A 24,375-nucleotide genomic window follows, 5' to 3' on the forward strand; every position below is an offset into this window, starting at 1 on the left:
AAAATATAATTTGAGCTGCTTTATTTTTAAGATAATAGCAATAGTTTTTTTAAGATGATGACATCACCTGGCCCCCCTACAACAGCAAAAAGACATGTAACCGGGATGGTTGGTTTGTGCCGTTTAAATCTCCATTTTATCTCCTTTCTTTTTCGAGTTGGTAACTATTTATCAAAGGTCACCCAGTCCCCATAAAACAGCCAAAAGATACAAAACTGGGTTTGTGTGGTTAGTGCCACGTTTGTGCCATACAAATTAACATTTGTGCTGCTTTTATTTTTAAGATAACAGCAATTATCTTAAAACCAAAGGTCACTAAAGGTCACCTTTGGTGACCTATACTTGCTATTATCTTAAAAATTAAAGCAGCAAAATTTTTAATTTTTACGGCACAAACGTGGCACTAACCAACTATCCCAGTTTCATGACTTTTGGCTGTTGGAGGGGGGTTGTGTGATGTCATCATCTTAAAAAAACTATTGCTATCATCTTAAAAATAAAAGCAGCACAAATGTCAATTTTTGTGGCACTAACCAACCAGCAAGTTTCATGTCTTTTGGCTGTTGTAGGGGGGCTGGGTGACCTTTTAATAACTCAAAACCGAAAGGAGATAGAATGGAGATTTAAATGGCACAAACCAGCACAAACGTGGCACTAAGCATCAAGCCCAGTTACATGTCTTTTTGCTGTTGTAGGGGGGTTGGGTGATGTCATCATCTTAAAAAAAAAACTGTTGCTATTATCTTCAAAATAAAAGTAGCACAAACATGGCACTAAAACACTGGACTTTTTATTTGTGCCGATTGTAGGGGGGCTAGCTTCCCTGAGCTCATTCTCCTCATGTATTAACGTTTATTGACAGTGAATATAAAAGTGGCGAAAATTACTCACATGAGCAAGATGGATACACGCAACGTATACACACACACACCAAGGACAACCCAAGATGTATATAATATTTATAACACTCATTTAAAACATGCTTAAACCACTAAACCTACTCCCATGGAGCCCAAGCATGTATACAGTATGTGTCAATGGACTATCATATCATTCGTAACACCTAAACTGCCTTATTTGTTACAATGATGATCTGACCATTAAATGTCCAAATATTCTGTACACACAGAATTGTAGTGATTACTGGGAGGATCTATAGTCTTTTTTTTTTATTCATTGCATGGCACCTGTCTGCTTACCAGCTCCTCATGGCATTGTCTGCAATGCATGTGACTGACAGGGGGTTTTAAGCAGTGAGGACTCGCAATAAGTAGTTCTATATGCCATTAGGAAAAGTTACATTTTCGAACCAGCTCAAACCTTCTCCCATCCATTCTGCATGTCTGCGGGGACGCCGGTGCACAGCAAAGGCTCCTGCTCAACCTTGTCAGTCCATGATGCTAATAGACCAACACACAGGGATCTAATCCAAGCATCACTTCATTTAAATTTGGCATGAAAACGGCTATGACTAAGGCCCAGGCTTTGGCCTGAAATGCGTAAGCTGTTTTTCTGTTTTTATGCCGCATTAAAATACAGTGATATTTGCAAACAAATCCCTGTCTGTGTGCCAGTATTTAAGCATCACAGTTAGGCAAAGCCTTGGGCTCAAGGGATACAGACCCTAGCTGTTTCACCAAGTGCACAAGCTTCCTGTATTATTTGGCTATTAAAGTTTTTGTGTGCTCCATGAATAATGCTGAGGTCTATGCTGCTGAAACCACGAAGCAATGCATTAAATTAAAGAAGCAGAGTTGAAATGATGAAGTACACTAATAAATACTATGAAACCGTTCTCCAGGCCAAAGTAAATGTAAAGTATAATTTCAGAATGCTAAGGCTTCATAATCAGAAAAATAGCTCATTGCATTCATTTTTAGTTAAAATGTTGCATTTACTTTTATACTAATCCAATCAGTAAATGGGAGGGACACTTGGCTAAAGATGTTTGTAATTACAAAAAGACAAATGAAACTAGCAGACTAATGACATTTTTTTCAAAGTAATCTGTTTCTGAAAAATACTTGATGTGTTTTGAGAAAGCAAGCTCAATCTGTGCTACATTCTGATTGTGGCCATTACAAGATAGCAGTATACAGCTTGGGATCAGTTATCTGGTCATCTACACAGAGTATTATAACAAGCATGCCACACACATTTGAAGAGTAGAGATAAGCTTTGGTGAATTAATCTGGCTGTACATATCTATAGCAGTTACCAACAATGCACTTCCTGGTATCCGAACTGTGGTCAGTTGGGTTGATTTATTAAAGGCAAAAAATACCCAATCATGTGCAAGGAAAATTAAAAAAAAAACTATTTTTGCTTGCACATGATTGGATGTAAGTCAGAAGAGCTTCACCTCATTCTCTAAGCTAAGGGAGAATTCCCTTACAAAGTGGAAGTTCACTTTGCCATTAATCAACCCCATGGAATTGTTGGGGACAGGTCAGAGTGTTTGCAGGGTTGCTGCTGCTGATTGCTAAAAATGACTATATTTTTGCAGTGAATGATAGTTTCTGCCATCCTGTTACTATAGTGTTGAAAAGTCCTTTTATTTACAGTTGGTGTGTGTTAGGGGAAAGATTACACCGTGTTAGTGTTACTGCAATGTAATGTAGCGTAGGTCCCTTTTATTTATTTATTTATTTATTTATTTTCCCCCAGGGTCAGCCACGTGAACTTTTTCCTAAGGGTTAGTTCACACCATAAGCAGTGCGTTCCGGTCCGATTCTGGCCGGAACGCACTGCCTCACATTGCGGCCGTCTTACTTTTTTGCTAGAGTGGGCGTGGCGGGCCATTGAAGTGAATGGCACCGCAGCCACGCCCTCTGGCCGCAATCCAATCGCCCGCACGGGATCGCAAGGCACATTGTGCCTGAGGTGCGGTCCGGTGCGATCAAAATGCTGCAAGCACTATTTTGATCGCACTGGACCGCACAAATACCATTGGAATATATTGGAAGCAGTTTTTATCCGGTCTGTAACTGCTCTGCTCCTGGAACGCGCTTGGTATGAACAAACCCCTGTAGTGCTTAAATATTGTGTATAGTGTAAGTACAATGTTTTGCTGTTTTGTTCTGAAATAATTACACTCCAATGTTTATTTCTTGATTAGAAGCTGTCTTTGTCTTTTTTTCTTTTCTTTTTTTAAATGTTCCCTAGTGAATGCAATTAAAAGGGAAGTAAAGCCAGTCCTTTTTTTATTTATTTTTATAGTATTAAACTTTTAAAACATTCCAGTGTGGTACTGCAAAAAACATCACAAACTTTACTATTAAACTGTTGTGCCATTGCACAATTTGTGTGCAGTTGAGGGCTTAAAAGAGAACTATGGGGTAACCTTTTTATCCCATAGTTCTCTTTAGGGTCACGGGAGGACATATATTAACATTCTCCCGTGACCCAAAGCTCAATATATGGTGGGCTACAGCTCACTATATACTGAGAGCGCTGCAATCGGGGCGGATCCCGATAATACTGTTGAGATCCACCCAGCTGGCTGATTGACAGCGGGCTATGCCTATCTAGAGGCAAAGCCAGCTGTGCCCGCCCCTTCCCCGTCCTTTCCTCCAGTCAGCACTGTATGATCGGGGAGGGGGGAAATCCCTGTGGGGAGCGATGACTGACGGTCACGGCTCTCTGCAGGGAGATGATCGGGAAGTGAGCGAGCGACGGTATGTGTTTGCTCACTTCCCGATCAATAGAGCCGACGTGTGACAGTTTCAATGTTACATGTCGACTCTAACTGTGAGGATGAGTGTAAATCACTCATCTCATAGTTCTCCTTTTTAAGTGTTATTTTTTTTTTAAGAGTACACTTTCCTATAGCTTGAAGACCTGTGGCTACAATTCTCATTGGTCAATTTACACCTATTCTTACTGATAAAAAAAAAATCAGCTGTTGCATCCTAAACCAATAAAAAAAGCTTTTTTTTAAAGTTATAATCAGATTGGGATGTTGTTGATGCTGTATTAAAGCCAAGCAATAATGTAAAAGTTAAAATATCTATTACACATGCAAAAAAACGCTGTCACTGATGCTGTCCCTGAAGATCATACTGTTCCATAACACCTCATACAGCTTAAAGGCATCTCCCAAGCATGAAATTGAAAGGATTGGTGTTTTTGCCATGTTGCTCTGAAAGCAGCATTAGAAGGAGGACCCTTTCCCTGCTGAACTGTGTATTTTTAAACATTTTCAGGGTTATTCACAAAAGGATGAAGAGTCTGGAGAAGGCAGGAGAAGTGAGCAATCTAAACCAATATAGCTGAACTGGAAAGCAAGCTGTCAGACGTCCCAGGGAGCTAGTAGTGAGATGAGGAACCCACTGGCAGTAAGCAGCTGACAGTCCAGAAACGCGGTACAAGTTTAAGAATAATCCAAGAGGGGTAGTCAATGTCCAATCCGGGTCGAGGTAGGCAGCGAAGGTTCAAAGGTGGAAGACAGTCCAAGGGTCGGTAATCTGGAAGGATACAAAGGGGCAACAGGCAATAGGAGGATCAGCAGGGAGGCTAGGTGTTCACCATGAGGTGGGATAACTCAGCAATAAGCCAGAGCTCAGGCCAGGGGAGGTAGGACCACCCCCTGGTCACCAAGGCAACAAGGAGGCCTCCCTCCCCCGGGAACCAATGGCAGGCGAGGAAGATGGAAGGTGTGTACTGGGAACCTCCCCCAGCAAGGCTCACACCTGATAGCCAGATGATGCAGGAACGCTATGCTCCCGGGCATGCGTGCGCAGCCTGCGCATACGCCGCGTGACTCGTGCATGCACACCCGCACCTCGGGCACCAGGTGTTCTACCGAGCTGAAGGGGAACCCGTGCCCTGCGCCGTGCCTGTGGTCCCCAAGTAGAGGTAACACCCCCTGCTTACTGACACAAGCTGAATTGGAGAATTTATCCAAATCGGCTATTTTGGCCTAGATTGTTCACTTCTCCTGCCTTCTCCAAACTCTTCACCATTTTGTGAATTACCCTGTTTGTTTTGCTTTGGTACATGTGCTCTGCTCCCCGGGCCCTTTTTGACAATGCCTTGTCTACTAGCCTTGAAAATGACCAGAACCAATTTTCAAGATTCTCCCCCTGTAGAGTTCAGTGATATCAGATTTAAGCTTGCAACTTTTGGACTTTCCCATGTGTTTAGTGAAAGGCCCATGAACCTAATCCAAGCACATTTGCTTATTCCTACCGAAGAGGTGATCTAATTGCAATCAGCAGTATTAGCAGATTGTGAGCAATCGGACAATGTGGCACAGCTTGATGATTATTTGTATCTTACTGAGCTCAATGTTGCAATATACGCATAAAATATGCCTGTATTTGCAGCGCCTGAGAGTCCCAGCTGCTGCGATTAAGTTCCCAAACACAGAGGTTTTGCATTCGGGATCCTACACCCTTGAATGTATAAACACCAGTAATAAAATTAATCAGAAATATTAGGTTTTTTTCATTATTTGTATAAGAGAAATACGCATTAGAACATAACAGTATTTTCTATTGCCAACTTTTTTCTTCTTCTTTGTCCCTTGAACAGAGTCATGTAATACAACTTATTTGTTATGATTCAGGCTGTGGTTTTGTTTCATACTCTTACTGCTTGATACAGGCTAAAACTGATAGTGGAATTGTGAGCTTTAAAGGTCAGAAAATGCACTTGGTGATCTCAGATAAGAGCAGTATACATCAGAGGCCCTCAGTCTTCCAACATATCATATCACTGATATCCTTTTTTTTAAAATAATTAATCTGTAGTGTGCAGCTGTTGGAATGGGGTCTGGGAAAGCTTTTGAATTCCCTGCTATATAGGAATTTTAGCTTGATCAATATTTTCCATTGTAGCATTTTTCTGATCTGAAATTGGCTTTGAAAATTCAGCTTGTTGCCAAGAGGAAATCAATAAGGTTAAGCAACAAAGCACAGAGCTAAGAATTGTGCCCATTTGTTGGTCTACTAAAGACTTGTTGACTTGAAACTAGAACTTCTCAAGGTGCATCAGAACAGCATTGTCCGAAGTGGTCGTGATTGAGAAAATATTCCATTGTTTTAACAATAGGTTTGATTTAACCAGTCATTATATTCACAGTGACAGTATTTTTTTACTATAAATATCTTTCATTCTCTGGATAAAGAAAATCAATATCCCTTCTAAATCTTCCACAGCTAGGTATATGAAGAAAAGCTGTATGGATTTATTGAAGGGGTGGCGGCTATAATCAACTATAATTTCAAGGGGCTTTGGTCAGCTCTTGCAGTGGAGTGGGTAGTGAACAGAGAATATTATTATGGATGGCAAAGAAATTGAATGAATGAAAAAAATGCATCAGAGGAAATAATGTGTCATATCTCAGCAAACATTATGGCAGAGTAAAGTTATGGCAGAGTAAAGTTTCATAAACAAACTTTTAGTTTCGGATAGAGAGGAACTCCTAAAAGATTAGAACTCCTGTCTGGTCTTTACTGATAGCCGGGGCTAGATTCCTTCCTCACTCTGTTCTCAGACAAGGGTTTCACCATCTGCAACAGAGACACTGACAGAAATACAAATCCCACAGGGGTTCTAGTCTTCTGCCTGTGTTGTTGCTGGAGAGCTCCCCATACTTCCTGTTTGGTAAAAGGATGTTGGCAGGCCCAGAAATGAGAGTAAAACCCTCTAATGGTGCCCCAGTAATAACCTCACAGGCATTCTAAACCTTCTTCAATCTATCTAATATTAAGGGGGAAAAATTGACTGGACATGCACTTTAACACTTTGGCAAATTGCATACCATCTTTTAGCTTGCTTCCATGCTTTCCATTATAATATCAGTCGGCCCACCAAAACCTTCTTTAACTATACTTTGCTAAAATGTCCATTAAGTTTATTGGTGGGTTCATATTCTGTTGGAACAAGCCCAGAGTGAACTTTCCATTGAAATAAATTTAGGTAGCGTAATACATGCATGGGAGAAGCTGAACCTGACGATGAAGAAGCTTCTTTTTAGGAAGAAGCTGTGCATAACAAAGAGAGCTACAAAACAAATATCACAGGGAGATAATGGGGGTGGGGACAAGCTTCAAAACCTATGAAGTGTAACTGCACTAAAAGTTCTCCAGAGCCTGATTGCATATTTAAAAAGGACGGGGTAAAAACTGATGCCTTACAAATGCAGTCCCTTAAAGCAGAATTGTGCGGCTTTTGTTACCTGGCAAAGTGGTCCCACATATCCAGAACAGGCTTCTCAGGTGCCTAGAGGTATCTACAAATTACTTACAGAACACTCTAAGATCCCCTGACCCATTTTATCAGATTAGCATAGCTCACCGGGTTTTTGTTTTTTTGACCACTAGTTGAGGTACAGCCCTCAAGTGTTTCAATGGAACTGATTTAATAAATTGCAGTACTCTATCCTGATATCTTTAATTTCCCCAGGTAATTAAAAAAAAATATAAAACCAAACTAACTGCTATGAGCAAAAGTTCCATGTTGGCTCTAAATTTGTTTTATTGTCTTTTTCAATACATAAGGAATATTACTGGTCAGCAAAAGAGATGAGATGTCCAGTACATAGGATGTAGGCAATGTGATTAAGTGTCTTAAAATAATTTGCAATGATGTTGGGTAAAGCTTCAGTTCAAGTCCTTCAGCGGTTATCCTAATTAGAGTTCAAAAGCATCTCAGCAGCCTGCTTTACTCTGGACTTCCAGAAAATCAAACTTCTCACACTGTCGGACAGACTGAGCCCAGAAGCCTTTCGGATGTAAAAAAAAGAGCTTTACTTTTCCACTGAAGTGGCTTGGATAAACCATGAAACATCAGCTTTAAATAACAAGTCCAGTTGAATATGACTAAATACTACCAGCTATTCCATGACCTAGATAAATTCGAACCTTCATAGATATCCAAGTCTTGTTCAATCAAATTTTTCTCCATAGGGGATTAGGATGTAAAGGTACAGAGCGTATGATAGGACCTATTTAAGGAGTATGAATTATAGCTGTAATACACAGGCTTATTTGCATTCATTGTCAAAACATGACAATACTTCATAAGAATTTAGCAGTATCCCCAAAATTAAAGGTAAATATATACCCTTTCTCACAATGGTAGAGATATCCAACAAAAAAAATGAAAAGGGTTTCTAGAGCTAATAATAGCCATAGTATTTTACATTGCTGTTGAATCATGAAGTTTCTTTATAATTAGCAGTGCATACAATCTGAAAATCAACTTGACAAATGCTTAATTGTGAAGAAATTTTACAACCTATAGGGATGATGGGAGAGGAAGATTGTCTACAGATTATTCAAGCTTAACTAATGTAACATTGCTGTAGCTTCACATTCTATTCCAGTATTGGGCATGCCCTGTTATACACTAGCATTACTGTGACCCAGCTTGGCAGTGCAATGTTACAGAAGAGACATAGCCATACAGCCAGGAGGGGAGCTTGTAAAAAAAAAAAAAGAAACTGGCAACCTTTTAATTTGTTGTCCTTTTGTAACCAGATTACAGCTACTCTGAAAATGTGACAGATGAATGGAGACTAGTTTTCTTTTTAGAAAATCGGCTCCTTGAAGTGTGCCAGCATGAAGACTGAATCAGTGGTTAGCTAATTGCCATTTATGATTTATTTGAAATATACTGTTTTTCTGAAATCTTCAAAAAGTATCTCAATTAATTGGTGTATACGTTCACATTCTTTTTAATATTTAATGGTAGCTCAACTTTCTGCAATTTTGTTGACTGATCTCCTTCAAATATAGTTTTTCACGCAGTTGGAAGGCTTCGCTTCTCTCCGTTTGGGATTATGTCTTAGCATGCTGCTGATAGATTTAGAACATCCCTATCAGGATTTCAAGCTCTTCCAGCGTATTGCACCTTGAAGTGGAAATAACTTCTCCCTATATAAATATTTCACGTCCATCTTGCTGTCTTAATCCCAGTTAGAGAGTTGGAGTGGAATAGAATATAATTGACTTCATGCTTTTTTTCTCTTCCAGCAGTGTTTAGATTTAAATCCCCTTTTCAAGGTCTCGTTGTTTTTTTTTGCCTAATGCTGATGGGATTCTAATGGTGTTCACCTGCAGGATTCTTCAGATACCCATCAGCACAATGTGCTTTGAACACATTAGGATAAACCTGTCTGCTGCTGTTTATAAACTGTAAGATTTCTCAGACAAAAATGCAGCTCTAGCTATGCTGAGATCCATTCATCCAAGACTGTTCTCTACATGGGAAGGATTTTTAGCTGACTTTATTGCACATTCTTGGGTTGACCACACAAGGGGAGTTTAGAAAGATTCAGCTAGCATTTGTACATTCAAGAACAGTCAACACATATTCTTTATCAAAATGGCCTTAAAGGAGAACTATGGGGTAAGTGTTTTCCCCCATAGTTCTCCTAAGGGTCACGGGAGGACATAAACTAGCATCCTCCCATGACCCAAAGCTCAGTATATCGTGAGCTACAGCTCGCGGTATACTGAGGCAGCCGGGATGGATCCCGACATTACTGTCGAGATCCACCTAGCTGCGTGAGTGACAGCTGGCTTTTCCTATCTAGAGGCAGAGCCAGCTGTACCCGCCCCCTCCCCGTCTGTTCCGCCAGTCAGCGCTGGAAGATCGGAGAGGGGGGAATCCCTGCAGGGAGCCGTGACAGTCACAGCTCTCTGCAGGGACATGATCGAGAAGTGAGCGAGCGACGGTATGCGTTCGCTCACTTCCCGATCTATTGAGCCGACGTGTGACAGTTTAATTGTCGCACATCGGCTCGAACTATGAGGTTGAGTGAAAATCACTCGCCTCATAGTTCTCCTTTTAAGTGAATGAACAACAAAAACACACTTTGTGACCTGTGTGATTTTCAGAGTAATGAAGCCCTCCTTTCTAATCCTTTAGAATTTGAGCAATAGTAGAGGTACAGTATTTTAGTGTGCACAAAGCACTGCAAATGATCCTTATATTAGCCTACTGTACCAAAGTATAAGCACATAAACAAAAAGGAGCAAGACTGCGATCTTTCCAAAAGGATGAATCTGTGTTTTAAAAAAGCAGGAGGTGTACAAATGTAGCAAACAAAACTTTTCAAAGTCGCTCTGCTTCTTAGTGTATTCAGTAAGAGTTATTGTCAAGCTAACCAATACTGCTCAAATTGATCTAGGTTCCAATGATGTTTCGTTAACTTTACAGTAAGAACTGAAAAAAAAACTTGCAGTCAGCTGACCCTAGAACTCTACCTGCTCGCTGTACACTGTATGCAAAATTTCATATTTATGCAGATGGGTGCCAGAGGCCGTACAACCTAAAATTCGGGAGTATTTCCCTCCTTGGAGCCACAGGTGCTGCAGACAGCCGCCCATAGAAATCAATTGCCGCAGGCAAGTATACATTGGTAATTGGATAAACACATGTGCATAACATTTTACACTCCTGGATGCAGACTGTATGTACCTGGGCTCGTACGTCTGTATGCATGCACGTATTTACACAGGTATTGGCGTGTACCCGTATACAGCCGTTGATTTCTATGGGCGGCTGTATGCAGCACCTGTGGTTCTCAGGAGCAGAAATACACCTGAGTTTTATGTTGTATGGCCTCAAGCACGAGTGTGCATGAGCCCTTAGCTGAAGTAAAAACTAAAACAAATTGTAACCTCTACTCTTTAACATAATACATATAAAATGTACACATACACTGTACATTCCAAGTAAAAAAAACTAAACAGGACTGTTCCTTTTAAGGGCTGTCTTGACCAATTCTAGAGAACTTTTTGGAGTGTGTATGACTTTATGAGAAATGCATTATTTCTAAAAAGAATGTGTGATCCGCGTGGCGGCCTCTGCGAATTGTTTTGATAGAACAAGATTGCTTTGACTGCTGTGTTCAGGCTATTTAGTTTAAAGGTTGTAGAGAAAGAGAACAAAACATACCATATCTTTGTTCACAATTACAAAAGCATGTCCAGACAAGTTCATTAAAAGTTGTGTTTTTGTTTTGGATTTTTTTTTTTTCTTTCAATCTATCATTTATAGGGTGCATTTCAGTAATATATATTGGGGACTCTATAAGTGATATTTTACACTCTGTTTCCCCTTTTATTGTCACAGAGGATGGTCAAAGCTGAAAATCTTTGCACCACCACTAGATCCAGGAGGAACAGGCGTCCAGTGTGACATTCTTTTGGCATTTAAAGTGAATAGGTCAGGACAGCAATATGGGAATTGCCATTGCTCTTTAGCTTCAAATCATGAGAATATTAAGAGCTGGGAGGAGTCTTGCTATCCTTTGTGATGGACCCAGCTTGATTTGGAGGTAGCTTATTGGCTTCTGGTTGGGCAGCTTAAAGACGCACAGCCTCCAAAAGGAGATATTGGGAGCGACTCAGGGACAGAAAACAGAAGAGCGCCAGACCAAAATGGATATCGGGGTCCATAAAAATGTATAGCAGTGTATTAAAATAGGATTTAAAAGGAAGAGCAGCAAAGAGAAGGGAAACTACCATGGATTACAGTAAGGCACACATTACAGTATTGGTTTATGTAAAAAAATCTGAGGGTTTAATGTCACTTTAAGCCCTTACAAAAATGAGCAACTCCCAAGGAAATGAAGACACAGGTTTAGCTGCTTATATCCTTGGATTTACTGATCCTATTGACAGGCAGTTTACACTGAAGGTAACATCTGCTCATGCATCTGTTTTTAATCATACGCTCAGTTTGAATTGCTCAGGTTTGTGACAGGTCTAATTTGGTGCTTCTTACCACCCATGCCCATCAAATAAAAAGGCCCCTAATTTTCAATAGTACACACTGTCAATGAAAATGTTGCTGCATCAGACACGGGTCTTTTTTTAAAAATGTTCTTCCATTGTGTTGCATTGCCTTAAGCTAGGCATCGTTCAGTCTTTTCAATTGTTTGCAATGCCTGTGGCAAAGGAAATAAGGTGACAGAGACTAGGCAAAAAAGAAAATTAGTCCTAACAGAAAAAAAAAAACCTTCTGTTTTTCAGCAAAATTAGACAATTGCAAGTGCTGGCAGTATTCAGTTTTGGCGTTTTGCCCTAATGGGCTCTCTATCTGCTATTTCCTACATAAGGCATCTGACATAAATGTTTAGCTTGTGAAAGAGACAGCTGTCTGAATAGATCAACAGTGTACATAGTTGTGCTGCTGTAAAAGGTATTATTAAAAGCAAGCAAGATTTCAAATGAATCAATAGGTAATGGGAGCATGAAGGCTAAGAAGCGCAGTAACATGGGGAATGATTGCACATTCCAACATAGTTTATAGTGGGCCAGCATCTATATACCGGAAATTTACTGCAGAGTTAATCATTAACACTGTCCGCTATTGCCTGGACTCGGCAGCTTGTCAGTCTTGTGGTGTTGTACACAAATGCTCTTTTTAGCTCCTTTTTGTAAAAAAAAAAAAAGCATTCTAGAAACAGTTTTCTGTATTTTTTTCCATCTTCAAGCATATCATATTGTTTTTTATTTTCTCCAATTAATGTCTTTAAAACAAACTATTTTTATTTTTCAGTGCATATTCAACATGGTGGTAGAGGTGCCACGATGGACAAATGCAAAGATGGAGGTCAGTTTTAGTATCTTTTCGTTCATTTGTTTTCTTTTTTTAGGTTGGCCATATATTTGTTGATCACATACACTTGTAATCACACTGTCTGAAAGTATATGGGGGGCCAAATCAGTAATATATTTGGATGTACATGGCCAAATCAGAACAACTGAAATACTTGGCATCCATAACAGTCTTAGGGCCTGTGTCAATGGGATTCAAGCAGGTTTTGCTTTACCATACAAGTCTATAGGAGTTCAAAACCCAATTGAAGCAGGTCAGTAGAAGGTCAGCTGTACCTGTCAAATCAGAAGAATCTCAAACTAGAGTCAAACTGATGCCATTAACACAAGCCGAAAGCCCATCATCATAAGCCCCTATATATCTGATCAGAGGTTAATATTAACTGCAAATGGAAGCAGACATAGTCGCTGTACAACCAGGTTTTCCGTAACAGCTTTTCGATATCTGTGCAGATAATGGAGTTGGAGTCATTTTCTTCACATGAACTGGCTATGTAGCCACAGATAAGGTAAAATGTCCTGTTCACTAAGGAAAAAATTCTACATCTCCTGTGTGGATTCATAATTTATAGGTAAAAGGGTGACCTAGACACACATTATGGCTACAAATAGGCCATCTTTTGGGTAACACCGCTAACTCTAGCTATGAAAGTGACCCATTCTGTTGCTTGTATCTTCTTTTATATGGGAATGCATTGCCTGACATCTACCAGGCATAAGATAAATGACATGTGCATTGGAACAACTAATAAAGTGTTTCATATCATGTGCTTTGTAATAAGAATTTTCCCTGTAAAATTTGTAATTGATGTTGGTAGGGATGCACCGATACTAGTATCGGTGCCAATATCGAGTATTTGTTCCGATACCTTTCCTGATACTGGAACTTCCGGTCAGAGGGAGATTTCCTCTGACCGCCAGTGCCGCGAGGGAACATGGAGCCGGGAAGCCGTCTCCATGCTGTTTGGCTGGCTCGATGCTGATTGGCCGGGAAGCCGGCTTCCCACCCAGTGCCGCGAGGGAACATGGAGCCAGGAAGCCAGCTCCATGATGTTTGGCTGGCTCAATGCTGATTGGCCGGGAAGCCGGCTACCCAGCCAATCAGCATCGAGTCAGCCAAACAGATCTGATTATATGATTACAACCTCCCCCCTGCAGACCCCTCATTGCAATCGCATTGATCCTCAGCAGCAGTCATCACCATACCACAGATGTCCCTCGGCCGGACACCGCTCTCCAAGCCGCTTTACCATCGCCTGACTCTGGTACAGCTAGCACTGCCTGCTTGATGCTGTTAGAGGATTTATAAATGCGAGCGCTGGGCAGTCTGCGCAGTAGCAGGCTAAGGGCTGATTATGCAGGTAGTGCGGGCGCTGTACACACAGGAGATGTGGCAGATCCGGGAGAGCTTGGAGAGCGGTGAGGGACATCTGTGGTACGGTAATGACTACTGTTGAAGATGAATATGCGTGTGTGGAGAATGGGGTGTCTGCAGGGTGGAGGTTGTGTCACAATATTATCAGATCTGTTAGGCCGGCTCAATGCTGATTGGCTGGGAAGCCAGCTTTTCGGCCAATCACCATTGAGCCGACCAAACAGCATGGAGCCGGCTTCCAAGGCAATCAAGAAGCCGTGTGGTGGGTAATGACACGCCGCGTGGCTGCCTGATTGCCCGCGAAGCTGGCTCTATGCTACCGGAAGTACCAGTATCGGCATTTAAATATCGGTACTCATACTCGATACCAAAAAAAACGGTATCAGTGCATCCCTAGATGTTGGTCTAGATCAAAAATTATTTAAAATATTTTGCTCATCTAAACACACAGGATGACTTATTCAGAAATGTGTGTTGTAACGTTTTAATTTGTTCTAATGGCATATCTGATACTATAATAAATGTTCTTTTCTTCTACTTTTAATTAAAACATCCATTACATCACATTTCTCTCTCCCTTGATTGATGTAAAAATCCAATACTATAAAAAATGTACACTTAAGAGCCTTAAAGTGGATCTGAATTTACAGTTCTGGTACTGGCTATGGTGGGTTTCATAGGACTGAACAAGTACCGGCCTGTTAATCAGACTCCACTCCCTGTGATCTGCTAATGTTTTGTCTGCATAATTATGGGATACCTGAGTCATTCACAGCTGCAGAAGGTAATGCAGTAAAGTTGACAGTGGCAGGTCAGCATTAGTTGGTGATGTGTGGTCTCTCCCCCTCTCTCCTCAAATCCACAAGATAAGATACCTAAAATGAACCTATGCTTTAACCATACAGGGCAAAGAAACATGTTCAGTATAATGGCAGCCCCTTGCCTCTGCATATGGTCCAGAAGAAGGCCCGTGTTAGCCGTTGAGTTGAGAGAGAGGGAAAGCCCATAAAAAGAATAAGTACATCTTCAAGAGATATGCATTGATACAACAGCCCTCTCAGCAGAAATCTAAATGGAGAGAGGTAGGAAACCGTCATTTGGAAAAAAGAAGAGTAGTAATCCTAAATCCCTTCAAAAGAAAGGGTAAGGTTTGTCAGGTCCAGTAGCCAAGCCCTTGACCGATTTGACAAAGTAGGACCTTCCACGAGTGGTTAGGTGGACCCCAAAATGTGAAGTGGCCTTCAACGCATTAAAACAGGCCCTTACTGACTCCTATGCTACAGGCCCCTGATTTCCAAAGAAAGTTCACAGTAAAACTGATGCCTCTAATTATGGGCTGGGAGCTGTATTGAGTCAATTGGACCCTATTGTGTACCGTAGTAGGAAATATTACCATGGGAAGTGGCTTATGCCACCGAGCAAAAACATTGTCTCACAATTTTTCTGGGCACTGCAAAAAGTGATTTTATTAACCAATGAAGTAAGTCACATGGCCACTTGGAGTAGTACGCATGCGTGACAAGGTTAGGCAGGGAGGAGTATACACTGTAATGCAAACTGGCATACAAGACATTAGGACAAAAAAAATGGAGACCTTCCAAGTCCTACCCAAAGGTGTGTCAGGGTCTCTATTTTACAATGTTCTCTGCATATTAACACACTAGACAAAGCTTGTGCTACAAACCGTTAATGTAAATATTTGGTAAGAAGAATTTTCCAAGAGACTGAGGATAACAAATCAGAAATGATCGTCTTAATTCTCTTTCTCTTTGACCCGTTTTCCCCCAGCAAAAACATGTATCTTTGTTTTCACTCGATTTCCTCTCTCTGTGATATTGTTAACATCTGATTCTTGTAGAATTGTTGTTAGGGTTATTTTATTTGTGCTGCTAAAAGAAATGAATTCAGCTGATTTTTATTAAATTTGCAGATTGCCACAAAAGACCCTTTGAATCCCATAAAACAAGATGTGAAAAAAGGCAAACTGCGTTATGTGGCCAATGTTTTCCCTCACAAGGGTTATATATGGAATTACGGAGCTCTTCCACAGGTAATAACATGCATCTGCTGCCATCAGTTTTGTATGAACCTCACATTTAACAGTAAGACCCTGTTAGATATTCTCTGCAGGTATTTTATTTAACAAGGTAAACACTTTTTTTCTTGTAAAAGATGAAATGTTTTATTTAGCAACTTGGGAAACTGTCTGAAGGAGTCTGTTAAACCCTATACTTGTGTCAAAGGATTCCCAAAAGCAGCCTTGTAATAAAACTTACTTTTTTTAGAATTCTATTGCTGTGGCTTTCTTCCTCTAGTAAATTTTCTATTCGTGTTTTTATTATGGGTTTACTTTCCTATAATAGCGTGTACTCCTCACTGTGAAGAGTGGCGTTTCTGGCTTTCCACTCTAACCCTCTCATTACATGGCACAGAAAGCACTTTTAATGCAATGCCAAAATACATAATGCTGGTGGTAGGAAAACTCCATTCATAAACATCTAAGGATAGAAAAATATTATTTGTAAATTTTTTACATTTTGCTACAGCAAACGATCATCAGACCTACAATCATTTGGAATTTTTTATGAATCAATGCAATACTGGATCACATTTTTCAGTCCATGCTACTCCAGCATGAAACGTGCTCCAGACCAGTTGGATGTTTCTGTTTCAAGAGCCAGCCTGCCCACAAGAAAAGTAATAGGCAGTCATTGTTTGTAGGCTGCTGGTGCATCACTAACTTATCCACACCCACGAATGAAAAAGTGGATAGAAGATGATCATTAGGCCACAGGGACAGAAAGAGTTAGCCTTTACTTCTTTCAAAGTGAAATAAATGCTTTTAAGTAGACTTAAAATCAAATCTGTTTTTCTAGCTTTGGATAGAGTGATAAAGGGTTAACACCTGTGCCATGTTTTAATTGTGGCCTGTGTATATTTACCTGATATGAAGATAGAAAAACAATTAATAAAATATGTAAACTGGCAGTGCGGGCAGCTAAAATTGAATGTGAAAAATATATCGCCGAAGTTAGTATAGGGGAGAAAGGAACAGATAGGCCCAATAAAGGACATAAATGGGTCGTTACTCACAAGCGACAGGGAGAGGGCCGAGGCGCTAAATACTTTCTTCTCGTCGGTATTCACCAAGGAAACAGACGGGTTTAATGTACATGATAAAACACATAATTTAACAGGAAATACACCTTAGTGGTTGACTGAAACTGGGATACAACATAGGCTTAAACTACTAAATGCAAATAAAGCATTAGGACCTGATAATCTACACTCCAAGGTACTCAAAGAACTGAACAAGGAAATAACGAGACCACTGTTCCTCATTTTTAAGGAATCAGTAATGGCTGGTAGAGTGCCAATGATTAAATGTACGGTAATGCACCTTGGAGTTAAAAATAGGCAAATGGACTATACTCCTTATGGGTGTGCCACTAGGGAAGTCCAAAACGGAGAAGGATTTGGGGGTCATTATAGACCGCAGACTGAAGAATAGCTTGCAGTGCAAGACTGCTGTAAACAAAGCAAACAGAGTCCTGTCTTGCATTAAGAAGGGAATGTATTGCAGGGACAAGTCTATAATTTTGCCACTTTACAGATCACTGGTTCGGCCACATCTGGAGTATGCGGTCCAGTTTTGGTCACCAATACTCAGAAAGGATGTCCTTGAGCTGGAAAAAGTCCAGAAGAGGGCAACCAAACTCATTAAGGGGTTCGAGGATCTGAACTATGAAACAAGGTTGTTAAAATTAAATATGTTCTCGTTGGAGGTTAGGAGATTATCATGTATAAACTATTCAAGGGTGACAGCAACCTTAGTAACAAACTGTTTACGGTCAGCTCCGTAAAACAAAGACCAGAGGGCACAACCAAAAATTGGTGGAAAAAAATTTCAACACACAGGGCGCAGGGGGTTCTTCACAGTTAGAGCGGTTAAGGTCTGGAACTCGCTGCCACAGGAAGTGATTTCAGCTAAGAGTGTGGAATCATTCAAGAGACTCCTGGACTAGTTCCTGGGAGACCGTAACATAAAGGGGTACAGGTACTGCTAAGAGAAAAATCACACATGGACACATATACATGCACACACCAGCCCATAAATGCATACATGCAATAGGTTGGACTTGATGGACTTATGTCTTTATTTAACCTCAATACTATGTAACTATGTAATTGTACTGATCGTAAACCAAGAAAATAACCCAAAAGCACTATGCATTCACTTCAAAGTGAAATTTGCCTGATAGAAATATGGGATTTTAAGACGTTGTTTTAAAAACTTCAGAGTCTTGGACTATAATTGTTTTTCCTCTGGCTTTTACATTTTAGTAAGACTGTTCCCAGAGAAGTCTGCAGGTCAGTTGTTATGACTTCACTGACTACATACGAGGGGAGGCCAATAAGTTCTTACCTTCAGTATGATCTACATGTGCTAGGGATCTGAAATTTTGCAGGTTTATAGGTGGATATCTTCAATGCCAATTTTTGTTTCTGCCCAAATAATCGATCTGCAAAAACTGTCACGTTTTTGTTCGCGATTGTGGCTATGAATCTCTGCCCCATCCACCTTACTCACCTGACCTGGCACCTTCGGACTTCTTCCTGTTTCCAAATCTGAAGAAACAGATTTCCCTTGAAGATGGAGGAACCTAATCATGGCTCGGTATTCAACTTTGTCCGGCATGACACCTACTCCGTTTCTCTTGGCTCTAACTATAATTCACCACGACCTACAAAAACAAACATTGGCATGCATATTACTAAGATATCCACCTATAAACCTGCTTATTGGCCTCCCCTCGTACAGTACATACATTTGCAAAGTGGCTGAGAGACGTACAATGACCGTTTAGGGGCTTGCAGCTTATAGGATAAATAGGCAGAAACAGCAGTAATTTGTCTTTCATGGCAGCTTTACTTGAGTGTTTCCAATAAATGTAATCATTTTCTGTATCAATATTCTTTATTATTTTTTCTCATAAAAATAGAACATGGTAAGGCACAATTGGAAACCATGCAAATACAGACAGCAAAGGTAATGACAAGTGCATTTAAAGAAACACATGCCTGAAGAACATATGATATTCACAGGACTGTAAATAGGCTATGGCAGATCAGTCAAGTGGTAGTTGGGATGATCCCGTTCCACCATAAGGTTCTCCTGGATGGTTGTCTCTAAAGCCAATCAAAAGTATCTGAAAAATCGCTTCTGAGCAAAGCATGATTAAAATACTATTCGTATGGAATTATTCTCACCTTTTCTAGGGCATACGTGCAACAGGTATTTCAAATTCTATATTTTGGATACGTTTCTTCCGGCCATGATTTGTCTATCCTATGTTTTTCAAGTGTAAATGAATCGCATTATATGCTGAGAAATATTCATATTTAAAGGTATCTATGTACTTGCCTTTTCCTTTTTTTCACAGCCTCAAGAATTGTGGCATTTGTTTTTTCATTTCAGCACCTCATATGAACGATAAGCCACAAAATAATTGCTGTTCTCCAACATTTCACCCGTAGGAATAGTGTAGTTAGTATTCTCTTTATGTGTGTTTTCATACACTTCCTTTTCTTTAACTGCAAACAGAGTTCTTCCAAATCTGCAAAGTTCAAGAAAAGGTCCCTCAACATACTTGATTAGTTAAGCGCAGAGATACTTTTTTTTTTTTTCATTGAAAAACTTTAACAGGGTTATTCACAAAAGGATGAAGAGTTTGGAGAAGTCAGGAGAAGTGAACAATCTAGGCCAAAATAGCTGATTTGGAAAAATTCTCCAATTCAGCTCACTTTCCAGTTCAGCTACCGTGTTTCCCCGAAAGTAAGACCTACCCCGAAAATAAGACCTTGCGCTATCTTCGGGGATTTGTGTAATATAAGATCTAGCCCGAAAATAAGACCTAGTTCGGTGGTAGGTCTTATATTACAGACATCCATCGTGAAAAAAAAGAAATAAGACACTGTCTTATTTTCGGGGAAACACGGTATGTTGTCCTAGATTGTTCATTTCTCCTGCCGTCTAAAGCTGCCCACACACCTTACAATTTATCTGCAGATTTTCTGTGGTCAGATGGAAAAGGTGCAAGAGATTCCTCCATCTACACTTAACTGTGTGGATAGAGGAATCTCCACCTGGGCCAATCTGTTGCACTTTTTCCATCTGACCACAGAAAATCTGCAGATAAATTATAAGGTGTGTGGGCAGCTTAACTCTTCACCCTTTTGTGAATAACCCTGTTAATGTTAAGAATTAGTCTCCAGATAATTGGATTTTTTACCATTAAATATGTGAAACATGCTTAATATATTGGTCAACATATTGTACGCTAAAGTTATTTTCAGGAAGATGCTGGTCCATGTTTTGTTCTAAACCTGATAAAGTAACAAAGACCTGTTCTGAAGGGCAGTTGTAATACCAAATATATCCGTCTAGGATCAGTACTAGGAAAATAATATATTGCCAGTAATGTCCATTATTATAACTAAGAGAACCAAAGGGGGTACTGAATCTTCAGTTCATAGGTTATCTGGACAAAAGATGGCATCCAGCAATGATATAGTAGATCTAGTTTCTGTGAAGTGATATTCAGCAAAAGAAAAAGCACTCTGCTACCATCTATATAACAAAGTATCTGCAACCTAAATATTAAAGCCTTATAACACTAAAGTCTAGTGAGGTAGAATTCCACACTTTACATTACTTTATATATTATTTACAGAAAAAAACATTACAGCTTTTAATGCATATCTGCATTATTTGGCATTCGACTACACCTTCTACTTTTTGGTTAGGAAAAGAGGCTTGGCTTGTGTACATGACCTAGCCATGGAACAATGCTTTCGCACTACATTTACTGGCATCGAAAAGTGGTTTTCAAGTTGAAAAACTACATGCCACTTTAAGTACATCCTGGTGTGATTTATTAACAAGTACCCCTGATGTGTGGACAATGTATTACCGGTACCCCATGAATTGTGTTGCAAACATTATACTTGTTTTTGTGATGTTTAAATAACTTAAGTTACTTCCTCTGGTATATTTTATATGCAGTTTAGTAGAACTATATACTTATATGTAATTTATTTTAGCAAGTAGAAGTGCCACTTGAACCTGTCAGAAGTACCCCCTTGGGTCCATGTAAAGCTTGGTTGACAACCTCTGTCATAGAATATGTGTAGCGCATCACTTTAGAATACTAGTAGTTATGAATGATCCGATGTTGAGTGTTGCAGCAGTTTTTTTCTTCATACAGCAGTTCATATAACAATTATGCATTTTTACTGGGAAACAATACTGGGCACAATTTTATCATTTAAAGTGACACTAAACTCTGGTTTTACATCTTAAAAATGCATTCAGGTACCTTTTTAACTGTTAACAATACTGTACTTTGTGTATCACTCAGCTGTAGAGTCTCAAATCATCTCTGAATTGGTGCTGACACTGTCCTTCCTTCTGGAGGGTGACTACTTTTGTTCCCCATGGTCCCAGTGTGTTTTGTAAAGTAACCACAGCTCCAAGCTTACTCTTATGATGGACTACAATCTCGCATTTAGTTTACTAATTTGTATTGAGATTGTAGTCCATCACAGGAGTGAACTTGGAGTGGTACAAAACACAGGGACCATGGGGAACAAAAGTAGCCACCATCCAGAAGGAAGGACAGTGGCAGCACCAATTCAAAGATGATTTGAGGATCTACAGCTGAGGGCTAGTTCACACCAAATGCAGTTGTTATGCAGTCTGTTCAGTTTGGCAATGCTTTCCAATGGGATTTCTGGTGCTCTGTTCTCACCAGTGCAGTCGGTTCTGATGCAGTCAGAAAAAATCCTGCTGCCACATTTTCGCTACACCTGATTGCAACGGAACGCTCAAATGCATGCAAACGCACTGCACAGCACCTAAAAGCCCATTTTAAGCTAAAAAAATAGCATCAAAATCGGTAAAACAGCAGCAAAATGCATCAGACTGCAGCTGCGCAGAGGCACGCAGTTCTGATGTTAACTAGCCCTGAGTGGTGCACAAATAAGATAATCTTTTTGTTAATAGGGTACTTCAATGCATTTTTAAGATTTTACTCCTGAGTTCAATATCACTTTAAGTTAACAGTGTCTGTAGATTTAATTGTCTATGTTCAACCATCAGATTTTTTTAAACGTATACAGTAAGTCAATGATTTTATAGAACATACTCTGATAAATAAGAATGAACTGTTATTGCAAAAGTTTGCAGGTTTTTATAGCATAGTTTATGCATAAATAGCAACAACCAACAGCCATGAGCAATAGTCCTTTATTCCCCTCAAAGCTGGTGATGGATGATAGCATTTTTATGTTGCTGTGCCAGAGCAGAGCAAGCACATTGACCTACACAGTTCAAAATGTTCCCTTGTGCCTATGTGAAATTGCTGTTTCTAAAATAAAAAATTAAAGGTTTAATGAAGGTGAAGGTGCATTTTATTTAGATATTGGATTGGGAGGGCTAAGCTATATGGACAATTTTAAACTCCTACAACAGAGGAATAACATTTTTTTGATGGCATTCACCTCTTAGAGAAGATTTTTAGTAGCTCAGTTGGGCTACTAAAATCACTAGCAAAGCAGAAAAAGATCACGAAGTAGAAAATAGCTACCTGAAAAGTAAGCTACAAAAAAGCATACAATACAATAGCGTCTTATAGCGGACAATCGCATGGGACTAGAGCATTGTGCCATTGATTGTCATTACATACTACTTTTGTAGCTACTTCTATTGGAAGCCATCTGTTCAATATATTTAGTGATTAATCACCAATGATTTTAGTAGCACGACTGATCTACTAAAAATCTCCTGTGTACAGCTGAATTCATGGATTAAAAAAGGCAGGTGTATTCTTACTTGAATCTTGATGTTCTGTGTGTATTTCTTTCAGATCTGTGCAACAATCCAGTGTGAAACTTTGCTTTTGTATAGGAGCTTTCTGTAATAGACCTGTTATTGCTGCTCTCTCTTTTTGTGCAGGATGACTGATCTTGTATTTGCCCCCTCCTGTAGTTTTCTGCAGAAAATCTGTAATGGGTAGGCCTGCTGGGTCCCACCTACTGCTCTACCTTCTGTACAGGTTATATGCAGCACAGAGATATTGTCACTTCTACTTTTACAAAGTAATAGGATTTTTGTACTCGTGTAAAATCCTTTTTATTGGAGTTCATTGATGGATATGGGATTCAGAGACATTTCAGATATGTTGCCACCTACAGGAGTGTTTGGACAAAAGAGCGACCAGCCCGATGTAACCCCTGCCAGTATAACTCAGTTTTGTAGCAAAGCAGTGCCCAAAGCAAGACCATAAACCCAGAGGGGTGGGATGTGTGTTTCTCAATGAACTCCAAGAGATGTACTGGTGCTGGACATGTGCTGAACAGAGACAAAATCACCTGTCCTGGTTCTGCATCAATAAGAGCCAAAATGGTCTCTCTAAACCTGGAAGTTAAGGTGGTTGCCTGCGACTCATCAGGGGACAACTTTATCCTGCAAGGATTTTGAGACTCTTCATCAGATCGAGCCTCTTCAATTGAAAGCTCAGGAGCTGCTAAGGCTGCAGGGAGCTCGTATAATGATTCTGCAGGGATAGCCATTGAGATATGTTCATGTCCTCTGTGGTCAGTCCACAATCAGTATTGCAATTTGGCCCATAAAGTCCTGCATGACTGCCAGTGGCGACTCTAGGAACAATATATAGGGGGTGCACATAAGATACCACAGTCAAAATGGGGGGGGCACTAATAATTTTCACCACTAAATCATACCGCTGAAAATAACTAAAGAAGTATATATAAATAAGATTACAAAATACGAGAGTAATGCGGTATGCGGTGATACCTTTTTATTGTACTAACCTAATACTTAGAAGACGAGCTTTCAAGAGTTTTTCTTTCTTCCTCAGGTATTGCTTCAGACTTGAGAAGGAGAGGAAAAACTCTCAAAAGCTTTTCAATTTCAGTAAACACCAGGGCTGTGTAAATAATCACCTATAGCGATAGAGGACTACAAACCGCAGCAAAGCATTATACAGAAAAGCAGAATACCATTAGCTATAGAGGACTACAAATCCCAGCAAAACATAGAGCAATGCAGAATAATAGTATATACATTTGCCACATACCCTGTGCTGCTGCTCTACTCTGCGGTTCTGGCCTAATGTATTGGGCAGAGCTTGTCAGGAGGGGTGGGGAGGGTCTTAGTAAGGGGAGATGTGTGGGTGGCAGAAGCGCTGTAAGCAGGCATTGTGTGGCTCCCCAGAGGGCTGCCGCAAGGTCCCCAGCCAGACCTAAGACACCTAAGTCAATTTGAAAAATGTAAGTGCTGGTATCGGTTTTTAGTATTGGGACAAAGGTCAGTTATAACGCAGAGTGCAGATGACAGCA

At 40.1% G+C, this 24,375-nt stretch overlaps 1 protein-coding gene across 1 annotated transcript in view; it reads left to right on the forward strand.

Annotated features, from left to right (window-relative positions):
• LOC108798871 (inorganic pyrophosphatase-like) overlaps window positions 1–24,375 on the forward strand; it is a 62,148-nt gene that overhangs the window by 28,089 nt on the left and 9,684 nt on the right. The window contains exons 3-4 of the mRNA XM_018570681.1: window positions 12,520–12,573; window positions 15,884–16,003. Coding sequence (XP_018426183.1) covers window positions 12,520–12,573; window positions 15,884–16,003 — 174 coding nt within the window. The remainder of the gene's footprint in view (window positions 1–12,519; window positions 12,574–15,883; window positions 16,004–24,375) is intronic.

This window comes from Nanorana parkeri, unplaced genomic scaffold, assembly GCF_000935625.1.
Source record: "Nanorana parkeri isolate BGI_ZX_2015 unplaced genomic scaffold, ASM93562v1 scaffold1575, whole genome shotgun sequence".
Taxonomy (NCBI): domain Eukaryota; kingdom Metazoa; phylum Chordata; class Amphibia; order Anura; family Dicroglossidae; genus Nanorana; species Nanorana parkeri.